The 15164-nt window shown below is 36.9% G+C and overlaps 1 protein-coding gene across 9 annotated transcripts in view; it reads left to right on the top strand.

Moving 5' to 3' along the window:
- ano1a (anoctamin 1, calcium activated chloride channel a) overlaps positions 1-11368 on the top strand; it is a 51528-nt gene extending 40160 nt beyond the window's left edge. For all 9 annotated transcript variants that reach the window (XM_034053857.3, XM_059002058.1, XM_034053858.3 and 6 more), the window contains 9 exons: positions 591-702; positions 909-966; positions 1086-1186; positions 2078-2220; positions 4887-5039; positions 5693-5745; positions 6942-7126; positions 7677-7782; positions 8916-11368. In XM_034053857.3, coding sequence (XP_033909748.2) covers positions 591-702; positions 909-966; positions 1086-1186; positions 2078-2220; positions 4887-5039; positions 5693-5745; positions 6942-7126; positions 7677-7782; positions 8916-9185 — 1181 coding nt within the window. In that variant the 3' untranslated portion in view covers positions 9186-11368. The remainder of the gene's footprint in view (positions 1-590; positions 703-908; positions 967-1085; positions 1187-2077; positions 2221-4886; positions 5040-5692; positions 5746-6941; positions 7127-7676; positions 7783-8915) is intronic.
- The last annotated feature ends 3796 nt before the right edge of the window (positions 11369-15164 follow it).

The raw sequence follows: 15164 nt of genomic DNA, 5'->3' as shown, positions 1-15164 counted from the left end.
CATACTGTACACATTCTTCTCCACACAAAGGTCTATGAGGACTGAATTGTAAAGTGTCTCTTGGCATTTTAAAGATCAGGTCCAGGCCTCGGATTTAGGACAGTGACCTACCAGCTAAAGTACACGTTTATTTGTGAGTAGTATACCGGAAGGTTATGATGTCACTGAGTCTGCATGCTACTGCAGTTATTATTTATTTCTTAGCAGACGCCAAGAAATAAATAATAACAGTTTGTAAGAGTATGTCGACTTTGCTTCAAATAATGCAAAAAAAGCAGAGATATGTGGAAGTTATGTTAAAAAAATCATTTTTATACATATAACTTTTTAAAATCATTTTATTTTTAGCAGATACAGGGCTGAGATTATGTAGGTTATATTAAGTGGGAAGCTATGTAGTGGATGTAGCCATAATAAGTTGTGGCTGTGGACTGAAAGCTTTTTAGTGATGCTGAAAGTGCAATATACTAGCTAATCTGCATATAATGTATAAATGTTTGTATATCTGGGAATGTATAAATGTTTGTATATATGTGAATATGCAGTGCGATGGATAGCATTTTCTTTTTTCTTTTTTTTTTTTATTATAGAGGTCCCAAAAACTGACAAAAGCTTTGAGGAGAGGTTGATTTTCAAGGCATTCGTACTGAAGTTTGTGAATGCATTCACACCTATAATGTATGTTGCTTTCTTCAAAGGAAGGTGGGTCTTTTAATGAAACTAATACAATAATAGCAGTATTATTACAGGACAAATACTGCTGAACTTTTAACTTTGTCACACCCATAAAATACATATTCAATGTGCTGGCATTTTTACAATTGTATAACTCCTACGTCATTAGTGGTGTTTTGATTAATCTGCCACAACATAGTTTCAGTTCTGTTTCTTGCCTTTTTTATGGACAGGTTCGTTGGCCGTCCAGGAAACTATGTCTATGCATTTCAATCTTTCCGAATGGAAGAGGTAATGTATCAAATGATTCTTTCTTTCTTTCTTTCTTTCTTTCTTTCTTTCTTTCTTTCTTTCGCCTCTAGGCTGTTCAGTTCTCTTGATTTGTGGCTTTGTTCTTTCCTGTCGGTTAGTGTGCACCAGGAGGATGCCTCATGGAGCTGTGTATTCAACTCAGTATCATTATGCTGGGTAAACAGCTCATCCAGAACAACCTGTTTGAGATTGGAATTCCGTAAGTCATTTTACTTTCAATGTTTGAAAAGGCCTAAAACCAGCACAGTCTCTTCCTGAGGAAAATCCACCCATGATCACAGATCACTGAATTTGAATTTGGTAGCTTTTAGACGCTGCTTTAAGGACAGCTACACCATAATTAAAATGTATTCCTGGTAATGACCTTGGCATATACCTTCTCTCCTATTCTGACCAAATTCCACTTTATGGCCCCAAGTGTTGACAACAGTTCCAGGTATACAGTAAACACAGACCCTCACAATTTTGTGCTAAAAATCTAAGTCATTCTATGCAGTAAAACGCTTAGCTGGAGTTCAGACAATGACACCACTGGGACCTATTGGCTAAGGGTTATAGACAAGCATTCTTAATATGGATATCATCCACCTCCTTCTTACTCCCTGCGGGATGTTTAATTTCTCCTCGGTCCAAAGTATAGGTCTCATTTTGTGTTTATTTTGTGGGCTCATGTAAAGCAGCTAATGAGTTTCACAGCCAAATTTATTTTCTCATAACAAACCTGATCTCAGGACCGAGGATGAACTTTACTAGCTAAACCATACAGCTGTTTTAGCAATACAGATGTTCCATAGCATACAGATACATATAAACATGTGTTCACCTCCATCTACACCCTACATATCTTATGGACAACAAGCTTCCATCATGTATCTGTATATAGGGAATATGGCAGGAAAACCCTGGCTAAGCTTTCATCTGCTAACCTGATGTTATGTTACCGTTATGATATCACTGTATCAGTAATGTTTGTGTTAATATATCCTCGTTTCCTGGCTATTTGAGGTAGGTAATCCCCAGGATTTTCTCCAAACGTAAATATGGCATCAGTATTTTGAATATTAAAGTGGGCTCACTGTCAACTTTGCAGCAAACTGAAGAAGCTGATCAGATACTTTAAGTCAAAAAGAACGTCTGTGCCGGAGGAGGAACATGACAAGAAGCTACAGCGCTATGAGGTTGACTACTACCTGGAGCCATTTGCAGGGCTTACACCCGAGTACATGGAAATGAGTGAGTCAAACCCGCAGGGGGGCTGTTGAAAGCACATAGAAAACTATTTCAGATAGCTTTTCTGTATCCATCCATGTGGCATCTCTTTCATAGTCAGAGTCTACTGTACCACTTAACAGTAACGAGAAACAAAATAGACACTTTCTGTGATCCCTCTTGGACCCTTTTATCAGATTTAAATCTATTTAGCGCAACCTTTGTACAGGGTATCTTTCCGGCCTGTTTTGTCCCCGTGTTTGACACCCCTGTCTTGCATCTTTAGATAATACCTGCTGGAGCCCAGCCCCCAGCCCCTATCAATGAAACCCAGCCCCTATCAATGAAACCCAGCCCCTATCAATGCATCTTAATAATCACCACAACGGTACAGGCATCATCTGGCATTCTCAGATCACAAGGGTCAACCTTACTGAAAATGACACCAGTGACAGAAAGTCCCGGGTTTATTTGTATCCGGCTGGATTATAGTCATAAACAAAGTATGGCATGCCTGCCCTTGGAGTGCAGTCTCCAAGCAATTGTTGTACAACACAGCTACATTTCTATCTTTAGATTCAGTTACATCGACTTTTTTTTTTTTTTTTTTTAATTACAAATCTTGTTTGAGAAATGCACAATTCAATACCAAACGCACATGGTAAAACTGTGTGGGGGGTGTTCCTTTTCACAAGTTACACAAAGCTTTGAAGAGAATGTCCTAATTGTGTAAAAACTATTTCAGAATGCAGTTATATGCAAGACCATTTTATAAATATTTGCAATCCAGACCCTCCCCCTCCCCCCCCCCCATCAACAGAGCAGTGTAGTCCAGCTGCTAACAGCTGTCCGGTGATTGAATCCATGACCCTGCAATCTTAACCCTTGGACATCAAACTTGGAGTCTTCACTGACCCCAAAGGCCCCCCTAGGTGAACTGCTGGACCTTTTGGTTGAGTTTACAATTAATCTTGTACTAGTGTACAGTGTATCAGATCAAAAACACACGTAGCTTACATATGACAGAACCATTAGCTGGCTTTGAGCTGTTGAGCAAGCATCTCGTTTTAACTCTGAGCCTGCAGAGTACTAAGGTCAGCATCAATATACGGAGTTAACAGATTTTGTTTTAGCTCTAAGGTTACATGCATGTACTAAACAGATGGTGTACCAAACAGGGTTACCAAATATAAATTATCAGTCAGAGGTTGAACTCCTGAACTAGTAGGCATAAAGTAACAATTATTGTTTTTTAGAATGAAAAAAAACATAATAAAGTTCTCCTTTGTTCGGGAACTTGATAATGAAGATGTTTGTACAAACAGAAAACAACTCCTGAATGTCCTGCAAGAAGAATTGCATTGCTCTCATAATGGCTTTGGCACAGATACAATAGGTGCATGTATTTCACTGGTTTATACCTTGTATGTTTACACCAAGCTGCCAAGTTAGAAGTAGAATGAAATGGAGTGTATGAACCTGACTGCCATTGCTAGGGCTTTGTTGTGTATGTGTGCCCTCCTAGTGTAGGTACATGACATTTTACACCACTGATGTAAATATGGGACAAGCTTACCCCAGACGTTCATATGATGAGCAGACATGTGCTGCTTGTTCAGTGTGGTTTTTGGTACTGCTTATTGAGCAGACCAGGCTGTGCGGCTGAACAAGGGGGACAAATGCCAGGGAAGGAAGGTGGAATGCCTATAGGAGATGTGAAACACCTAGAGACTTAAAAAAACAAATCCTCTTTTAAGTGCTAAGACTTGAACTGTTTATAGCAGGTCTTCAGGTGTAATTTCATTGTAAATTCCAATGCCATTTTCACCTAAACAAGCTGTCTACTACAGTGGCTATAGCTACATTTGATCTCATGGTGTGTTTTTAATTTCCGACACTGGGGGTGGGGTGTGTAGAGTAAATCCAAGTAAACAGTTATTCATTTAATTTGTATATAATCAGTTGCACTTAAGTGTAGCTTAAACCAGCACAAGGAAGCCTGTTTGTATATAGAAATCTAAACAATTACTTGTTACCTACTTAGCGTCTGTCAAGTGTTTTTAATAAGTGAAACAAATGCATTGGTCTAACTGTTCTACAGAAGCTGTGGCAGACTGTGTCATTTTAAATAAAGGTTGGTCTGTACTTTTAAATTCCTTCAGCATCTGATGTGACTTATTTTTGGTGTTTGGCTCTGACGGACAGGGGAGGTTATTCCACAGCTGTTTGCACCTCACAGTTAACTTACCCTCATCAGTTGCGTGACTGATAAATCTGGTGGTGTTAGTGAAAAACATGCCGCAGTTCTTACCACTGGCACCTCGTCAAGGGGGATCCCGGGTTTCAGTCTAATTAGATCATCTTTCCTTGTTCGTATTGATATACAGCACTTCATACAATGTCCTCAGTATGCTCAATCAACTGGAGCTGAGTCACGTGTGAGCTGGAATCCTGCTAACATGAGCATATCAGTTTAGGCTGTATGAGTTATAATCACGCTGGTTAAAGACTTTCGTCTGACTAGGTTATATTAAATATAGACAGCCTCTTCCTTCATGTTGTACGTGTTTCTGTAATTTGGTTTGGTTGAATGTTGTTTGCATATACAGTACCATACAGTTTATACCAGTACATACAAAAGAGAGTTGTCACACTGCAGACATGATAACTAAAGGCACCTTTCTTTACAGTGATACAGTTTGGATTCGTTACCCTGTTTGTGGCTTCATTTCCACTGGCTCCTCTGTTTGCGTTGTTAAACAACATCATTGAGATTCGTTTGGATGCTAAGAAGTTTGTAGCAGAACTCAGGAGACCAGTGGCTGCACGAGCAAAAGATATTGGTAAGTGATCACTAATTGGGTGTTTGTATGTATGTATGTGTAATGTGTGTGTATATTTATATATATATATATATATATATATATATATATATATATATATATATATATATATATATATATATATATATATACACAAATATATAATATGCTTTTATTTTATTTCCCTGTTCCCCTTTGACTGCTGTTTTAAACTTTTAAATTGCATTCCCTGCCTCAAGATGGCTTCACATGTACCTGCACGGACCTCGCAGAACTACATTTCCCATATCCTCCTGCTCACTGCTAAATCCATCTGTTACATATGTGAGCAGGAGGATGATGGGAAATGTAGTTCTGAGAGGTAGATCCGGGTACATGTGAAGAAGCCATCTTGAGGCAGGGAATGCAATTTAAAAGTTTACACAAATTAAAACAATACACACACCTCACATAAACAGTTGTAGCAACACATGGGAACATGTAACACAATAAAATAAAAAGGTCCTTATGTACCCTTTAACCTTAATACTATTTACCAGCTGGGAGCCTGTTGTTGTATTTGTGGTTTCCTTAAACAACTCCATTCCTGTAGCAGTTACTCACTTACTGTCACACCCACATTCAGAGGTGCAAACAGACTATGGGTTTCACCTGTTATTCCTCCTGCATTTTAGGTATCTGGTACAACATTCTAAGAGTAGTGGCAAAACTGGCAGTCATCATTAATGTAAGTGTGTTTTTATTTATTATTATTATTATTATTATTAATATTATTAATATTATTATTATTATTATTATTATTATTATTATTATTATTATTATTATTCTTGTTGCCACAACAACTTCTCATTTCAGTCAGAGCATCAATGCATATCTTAAACGCACCCAAGAGAAACTTGAAAAATATTTTCATTCCCCATCTGATTTATGACAAATCTTAATTCTCAGAAACAGTACTTAGACCTGCCACAGTTTTGATCACACCAGTCAGTACCTCTTTAAGCCGAGGGAACACAAAGCCACTGTAGCTTGAACATGGTTTTAGGACACTGATGCAGTAAATTTGCTTCAGACTAGGTGTCCCGGTCTCCTGGAACCAGTTTTCAAGCCACTTTCTGAAAAAGTGGTTCTGTGTTCCCTCAGCTTTGCCCAGCCCTCATACCTTGCTGCTTGTTTGAGCTCTGGACAAAATGGAAGAGTGCCATCTACTGGTCACCAAAAACATTTCAAACAACTCTTGATTTTCTTGGAGGTCAACCATCCAAGTATTTCTCAAACTTGCTTAGGTCTTTGAGCTGACGAGATCAGACTCCAAGGTGGTATAGCGGCTGTTTAAGACAACACTAAAATGACCTTAAAACTGATCTGAGTAATGTGATGTTGAAAAGACAAAAGAGAGCCTTCTATGGGCACAGACAGCATGTTTTGTTTCCAGTTTGCCTGTAAATCTAAGAAAGAACAGTCATGTTCTGTCAACATTACTTCTGGGACCATTGATTTAAATCGCACTTGTAGTAAATGATATATTGTCAGCTGTAGCATTTCAGTGTTTGGATTGCTTATCGGACCTATGATTCAGTGCTGTTTATACCCTTATCAGAGTCTCAGGCTCCCATGTAATTAAGTAACCATGTTTATACAATCTGTCAACACATTTTAATTATTATTTATTTTTGTTAATCCTATACCACTGATAATTATAGTGACAGAATGAGTTTGAGGGCCTGGCACCTTTTACATGGTCATAAAACAGACTGGAATACAAAATGTACAAAAGGAAAGATGTTCTGATTTAAAAAAAGATACATACTTTGCAGTTTCTTGGTGGGTTTGGGTATACAATAGAACTGTGCACGCGTTGAGATGTGACTTTTTTATTCTGCTGCTATTTGATTGGTGACTCTCTTCATGTTGACTGTCCAGGCATTCGTGATCGCGTTCACATCTGACTTCATCCCACGCCTGGTGTACTTGTACATGTACAGTACAGACGGCTCCATGCATGGCTTCATCAACCACACCCTGTCCTACTTCAACGTCAGCGACTTCAAGTCAGGGACTGAGCCCATTGAGCCCATGCAGCTGGGCTACAAGGTGGAAATATGCAGGTAACTCCGATCTGTCAATTTCCATCGTTCGGTTCTCCTCTTAGGATTTATTCAGACTTGACAACAGTGTCTGGGAATTCTGTTTGGAAATAGTAGACCCCCTTCACACAAGTTAGTTTGTTTTCATATAATAAAAACATTTTGACATTTTATAGTTTATGAGATATTAGATGATGTGCACAGCCAACAAAAAGGCTTTGATTTATATATTGTGTCCAAACCCCAGTAGTTTTGATAAACTCTGTAAAAGGGCAGGGATTCAAGCTCCGTTTTCTGTAGTGAAATACCATTTGCTCAAGAAAGCAATCATTGTTGTATTTTTAGTCTAAATGGAGATATGCTTTTATACATTCAGTATACTAAAAAAAAAAAAAAACACCATGCCTCTTGCTCGAATTGTAATTTTATATGTATTTGATTTATTTAAGAAAATGACAGCATTCTAGAAAATAAGACTTTGCTATTTTCTTCAGATTAGTCTCCATCAATTCAGATAAGCCTTGTTGTTGTTGTTGTAAAATCCACAATTGCTGCATCCTTTGCTTTGCAGATTCAAAGACTACAGAGAGCCCCCTTGGTCACTGAATGGTTACGACATCTCCAAACAATTCTGGGCTGTCTTGGCAGCTAGATTAGCATTTGTCATTGTCTTCCAGGTGAGTGTTGTGGTTAAGGTCTGTTCTACTGGAGGATGACTGCTTAGGACTGGCTCAGCCTACAGCTATGGCCAAATGTTTTGTATCACCCTATAAAATAAACTTGAATGAAACCTGTTGAATAATGTTACATTAGCATATTGAATTACATACCGCTTTGCAGTTTTCCATATGCTTAACGAAAAACCAACAAAAATTGAAATACGTGACATTTCATGGGGTGTCCGCTGGGGCTGTAAGGATACAGCAGAGGAAGCTGAAACAAGCTGTTTGTAAGACAATATCAAGCGGAGGAGGCTCGGCCAAGGATAGAGTGACGAGCCCATAGGTGCGGGTTTAGAGGGGCGTGGGCTTGAAATTAGGATAGAAAAGAGATTCCGACTGATGAGCTCTCCTATTGGCAGAGCTTGGTCAAAGGTCACGTTCCTGAGGATCTGAAAACATGTAAAAGGACTCTGCTTGGCAGAGGCGCCTCTGTATACCCGACGGGGACAAACCACAGCTGTAGTGTTTGTGTTGTTTTTTTTTTTTTTGTTTGTTTTTTTAAAGTGAATTTTACAGTACCAGGGAATCCACCTGGTTTGAGATGTATTTTTCGGAGGGAATCCCAATAGAACCAAGGATAGGTGGTTGGTGTAATCAAGGTGATTCCTGAGTGCTGTAAAATGCTCTACAGAAATCCAGCTGTGGCTTGTATATGCTGATCAAATCAAACCCCGTAGCTTAGCAGTAATGGAGAAGAAAGGTTCAAGCCCTCTAATGTGATCCATAAATATTGATACAAAACGCAAAATTGTTTCATCATGGCAATAATACCCACTGTAGCAGATATTGTAACCTTGTAGATAACTGACCTTGTGGGGGTGTTGTGTGTTGTTGTTGTGTTTTTTTTTTTTTTTTTTGAGTGACCAATTATTATTTTTATTTATCCCGTGAACGTGAACCGGCGCCGTCCAAGCTGTGACTCATCCTGTGCTCCCAGTGGCAGCACTTTAACCAGATGAGACACTCTGACTCCCTCTTTAGAAATAACCAATTGTCTAGTATTTATGGTATTTTGCAATCTTGTTAACCTTTATAAAATGTAAGGTTTTGTAAATGTTTTTTTTGGTTTTTGTTTTTTTTCCTCCCAGAATCTGGTGATGATCATGAGTGACTTTGTGGACTGGATGATCCCAGACATTCCCAAGGACATTAGCGTGCAGATCCATAAGGAGAAGGTACTCATGGTGGAGCTGTTTCTGAAAGAAGAACGGGGCAAGCTGCAGATGCTGGAGAACTTGATAGCAAGGGGCAAGGAGGCCAAGAGCATGGAGAACTGTAACAACCACAGTCCCATTAACCGACCCCAGAGCCACAAGAAGAGCAGCGCTTCATTGCATTCACAAAACATTGATGTATAAGAGATGGCTTAAAAATCAAAACAAAATGCATAACATTCAAAATGTTATTTGTCTGGGCATTCCATAGAATGATGTACTTGAGAAGAAAGCTTGACTGGAAAGCATCCTGGTATGAGTTATGTTTCAGTATGTAACTGCCGATCTCCTGTCCTGTCATTGTTCAGTTAAAGCAATGATCTTACAAATGTGGTGGACCACATTATGAACAGGTTTTTTTTTTTTTGCACAAAACAATCCAGCACAGGGAAATGTGTTTAGTAGTCTACAGTTAGTGAACGTACAGAATATCTTCTTAAAGATGCAGCTTACTCAGCATGATACGGATGAGCCTGATTTTAGAAATAGCTTCTCATTTCCAGACATGAGCTGATAACCTCATTTAATTTTTTTTTTTTAAATTGCTATCATTGGTTATGTTCCTTATGAAACTGATTTTTTGCACTTATTAAAATGTGTAAAAAAGCTAATCTTAGAATCAGGGATTTAACTGACAGTTTTTAAAAATGATCAATGACCAAACACTAAAAAATACTATAACAATGAAAAAACTAAAATACGCATTGTCCTTTTCAGATCCTTTTTTTAGTTTCCTGCTTTTAAAACTGTTCTTCCATGCAAAAATATTTGTATATTTTAATGAAAGATGTCTGAATATGTATATACCCAATCGCTACATGAAGGTCATAGATCCCAACCTATTAACCCTTTACTCTCTGTCTTTGGAGTTATGGCTGTATAAGCAGTATGTGTGGAGGTATATATATATATATGTTCTGAATGTGTAACATTGGCATCAACAATTCAGTACTACATGCATTTAAATTATGACTTTTTTATGCATTTGTCCAAAACTCAGACGTTCATGTCTTTTAGAGATATTGTTTATATTTTCTATACTGTATATCCCTCTCCACTCCTCTTTAATGTTAGGTGCCAATGTTTTTTTAAAACTATGTAAAATGCTTCAACGTTTCCCCCTGAAATGAATCTGAGGGGAGCAGCTGTAAATCACCTATCGAGTCAACATGGATTGACCCTATAGAGTATAGACTAGGTGGGAAGAAAGCCTGACTTTGGAGAGACGCACATAGCATCATATTAATTTGTGAATGGAAGTTTATGGAGCAACAAGGAAGTCTAAGACGTCTTTTATAAACGATAATCCAACAAAGTTCTCGAACTGCAATAATCGACTTGATTAGCAAGAAGAGCTCACTATTTAGGTTAAATAATCTGACAAGTGATATTTATTTTATGTACAGTTATTCAGGTTTTTGCTAAATATGAACATGTGCTACTCATATCAGATTAATACGATTGGGCTTGTCGATACAGTAGTTCTTAACTTCAGTAGATTTGCTGATAGCAAATGGTTATTTCCCAAATGTTTTCCTTAAACTGTTAGAAGTGATTTGAAATCTGAAAACCCAAAATATAAATAATTGATGTGATTATGAATGGATTATACGCCACAGTGTAACACTACTTTACTAAGGGCTTATTGTTTTACCATTTGATTATTAGGAAGAGGATACATTTGTCAGCAGTTGGATTTTTTGGTGCTGTATGTTCCATATTAAACAAACCTTAGATGCTGTGGACATAGATATATGCTCCCCTAATTGAAGAGCTGTTGATTTGATTTTAAGTATCACAATATGTAACAGTTACAGGTCCCTTTCTGTGATTTCATATCAAATCTGCTATGATTTGTTAAACATTTCATATTTGTAAATATGCACAATATATCTGTACACTAAATATGAAAATACTTGCCATCGCTCCATTATCACATTATTGTGTACTTATGATATACTTTTTAGAATAAAATAATAAAACCAGTGGTTTCTTTAGTAAGAGTTAGAAAAACACAAACTTTGTTCTGATTTAAACCTTTTAATTATGATTTATGAGTATTTACTTACAGTACATTAATCCTGGTGTTTGGTGAAACCTTGGAATGTGTTCATTCTTTGCTTGCTTTGCTCTGGCAACTGATAAACTGGGGCTATTTTGTATGCCAACTATTTTATCTGTAAGTAGCAAATCCAATAATTACAATTTCTTCGCATAATATTTTTTATTGTATCTAACAAAACAGAAAGAAGCTGTAAATGTATACAGGTCTACTTTTTAGTTTTGAGGGCAAATGTATTCATAATAAATAAACTTAACAATATGGACATTTTTTAACGTGTCTTTTCTTACAAGCAGGTCCATTTAAATCATGCATTCCATAAATGCGTTATTGAACACTGTAGTCCACTTAATCCAGCACATGCTTATAATGCTACAATACAGCATAGCTTAGTTAACAGTGCCTTCTGTATATGGAATGTTCTGCTGAAGGCGCTGGTTCTTGTACCATTGTTTCAGTGGCTATTAAACTGTTTATAAGAACATATGCTGGCAGAAAGACATGCAACCTATTTTCAAGTATCTTGTTGAAATAGGACAGACACATTATTATGAAGTGTATTCAGGAAATAAAAGTACTGAGGGTAAAAGCCATAGGAAATATAAATAAAGCCAAAGCCATTCCCTTTCACAGCACCACACTGTCTCGCCTTGATAAGCACTTAAGAAATATAAAAAGATAACCCTGCCAAAAGACCCCAAAGTAAGTGGGAAATCTCTTAAACAAACCCACTATCTTATTGTTTTTGATGGAGTAAAGAAATCCATCACTTTTATTTAGTCTTCGGTTTACAGCTTGTATATGTTACTGGAAAAGCAGACTAAACTTTCTGGCTATAGAACGCGTTGGTAAGTCTTAAAAATAGGTCCAAAGCTTGCAGCTGTTTTTATTATTATTATTATTATTATTATTATTTTGCAGATTCATTGTCATGTATAATATTTACAGCTAAATTAAACAAAAAACACAAATCTCAAGCCAATGCCCCAATCCAAATAACTATATTGTAGTATTAATAGCTGTGTTTTAATAACGGTATGAAAATATTGGAAAGTATTTTATTAGTTTATTTATTCAATGTAAACTTCAGCCATTGAAAATGAATCTGCATACGCTATCTTAACCTTTAAGTTATATAAAGTGCTTTTGGGAGATCATGTTACCCTTTACCTTTTCCTAGTTCGAACTTGAGTTTGTTGCATATTGCTGCTGCTTAAATGTGACCTCTCTTGTGATGTTTTTAACTGTTGTTCACAAATCAATAAGCCTTACGTTTTAGAAATGATTCTTACTGTAAGCCAAGCCACGAATCAGAACTTGAACAAATAAGAAGAATATGTACCACCTTTGGCCAGCAGAGGGAACTACAACCATTGCCTTATGGTACGCTGAGAAAATGTTTAACAGAAATATGTGAAACATTTATGTATAAGGCAGTCATTTTACTTCGTGACAATATATTTCACTGCCTGGTGGAAATTTCCAATGTCTTACTGAAGTTTAGCAGCTGTGACACCCTTTTGCTGTAACTATTTAATCATCTACCGCCATCTGCTGGTAGCCATTAAGTATGCGATATTAAAAGTTTATAAAAAAATAAACCATACAAACAGGGAATTTTGTAGGAATGTATTTAATTGCTGTAGGGTTTTACCACCATAGAACCATACACCATATTCTACGCATATATATATATATATATATATATATATATATATATATATATATATATATATATATGTATGTATATATAAGAACATAAGAAGAACATAAGAACATAAGAAAGTTTACAAACGAGAGGAGGCCATTCAGTCCATCTTGCTCGTTTGGTTGTTAGTAGCTTATTGATCCCAGAATCTCATCAAGCAGCTTCTTGAAGGATCCCAGGGTGTCAGCTTCAACAACATTACTGGGGAGTTGGTTCCAGACCCTCACAATTCTCTGTGTAAAAAAGTGCCTCCTATTTTCTGTTCTGAATGCCCCTTTATCTAATCTCCATTTATGACCCCTGGTCCTTTTTTCTTTTTTCAAGTCAAAGAAGTCCCCCGGGTTGACATTGTCTATACCTTTTAGGATTTTGAATGTTTGAATCAGATTGCCGCGTAGTCTTCTTTGTTCAAGACTGAATAGATTCAATTCTTTTAGCCTGTCTGCATACGACATGCCTTTTAAACCCGGGATAATTCTGGTTGCTCTTCTTTGCACTCTTTCTAGAGCAGCAATATCCTTTTTGTAACGAGGTGACCAGAACTGAACACAATATTCTAGGTGAGGTCTTACTAATGCATTGTAGAGTTTTAACATTACTTCCCTTGATTTAAATTCAACACTTCTCACGATATATCCAAGCATCTTGTTAGCCTTTTTTATAGCTTCCCCACATTGTCTAGATGAAGACATTTCTGAGTCAACATAAACTCCTAGGTCTTTTTCATAGTTCCCTTCTTCAATTTCACTATCTCCCATATGATATTTATAATGCACATTTTTATTGCCCGCATGCAATACTTTACACTTTTCTCTATTAAATTTCATTTGCCATGTGTCTGCCCAATTTTGAATGCTGTCTAGATCATTTTGAATGACCTTTGCTGCTTCAACAGTGTCTGCCACTCCTCCTATTTTTGTGTCGTCTGCAAATTTAACGAGTTTGCTTACTATATCAGAGTCTAAATCATTAATGTAGATTAGGAAGAGCAGAGGACCTAATACTGATCCCTGTGGTACACCACTGGTTACCTCGCTCCATTTCGAGGTTTCTCCTCTAATCAGTACTTTCTGTTTTCTACCTGTTAACCACTCCCTAATCCATGTGCATGCATTTCCTTGAATCCCTACTGCGTTCAGTTTGAGAATTAATCTTTTATGCGGGACTTTGTCAAAAGCTTTCTGGAAATCTAAATAAACCATGTCGTATGCTTTGCAATTATCCATTGTCAATGTTGCATCCTCAAAAAAGTCAAGTAGGTTAGTTAGACATGATCTCCCTTTCCTAAAACCATGCTGGCTGTCTCCAAGGATATTGTTACCATATAGGTAATTTTCCATTTTGGATCTTATTATAGTTTCCATAAGTTTACATATAATAGAAGTCAGGCTTATTGGTCTGTAGTTACCTGGTTCGGTTTTGTCTCCCTTTTTGTGGATCGGTATTACGTTTGCTATTTTCCAGTCTGTCGGTACAACCCCTGTGTCAAGAGACTGTTGCATGATCTTTGTAAATAACTTCTTTCATTTCTTTGAGTACTACTGGGAGGATCTCATCTGGCCCAGGGGATTTGTTTATTTTAATAGCTCCTAGTCCCTTTAACACTTCTGCCTCTGTTATGCTAAAGTTATTTAAAATTGGATAGGAACAGGTCGACATGTGGGGCATGTTGTCTGTGTCCTCCTTTGTAAAAACCTGTGAAAAGTAATTATTTAATATATTTGCTATTTTTTTTTCTTCATCTATGATTTTGCCATTTGTGTCTCTTAGACATTTAACCTCCTCTTTGAATGTTCTCTTGCTGTTATAATATTGGAAAAACATTTTGGAATTGGTTTTAGCCCCCTTAGCAATATTGATTTCTATCTCTCTCTTGGCCTTTCTAACTTCCTTTTTGACTTGTGTTTGCAGTTCCAAGTACTCTTTCTGTGTGCTTTGTTTTTGGTCCCTTTTAAATGCTTTGTAAAGTGCCTTTTTTCGCTGAATATTTTTTTTTATTGATCTATTAAACCATTTTGGCCATTTTGTTTTAGATTTAGATTTGTCTACTTTGGGGATGTAATTGTTTATATAAATATATGGTCTCGTTTGTAAAGCTGGTACATTCGTAATTTATAAAGTATCACAGAAACTCGAGGTGGAATTGTTTTCCTGTAATTGTTTTCCTGAGGCCCATCTATTTTTTTTTTTTATAATACATGGATACCCGCTAATATTAAAGAAGACGAGGTTCAGCAATACAGTTCTTGTTTCAGTGAAGTACAGACGTTATATGTCGTTATACGTTTGGTTTCTCCAAGATACGTATTCTGATTTGTTTATCATTAATGAACATTTCTGTACTGTGGGTGTT

This window comes from Acipenser ruthenus, chromosome 27 (genome assembly GCF_902713425.1).
Source record: "Acipenser ruthenus chromosome 27, fAciRut3.2 maternal haplotype, whole genome shotgun sequence".
NCBI lineage: Eukaryota > Metazoa > Chordata > Actinopteri > Acipenseriformes > Acipenseridae > Acipenser > Acipenser ruthenus.
This window is presented reverse-complemented; position numbering and strand designations above follow the sequence as displayed.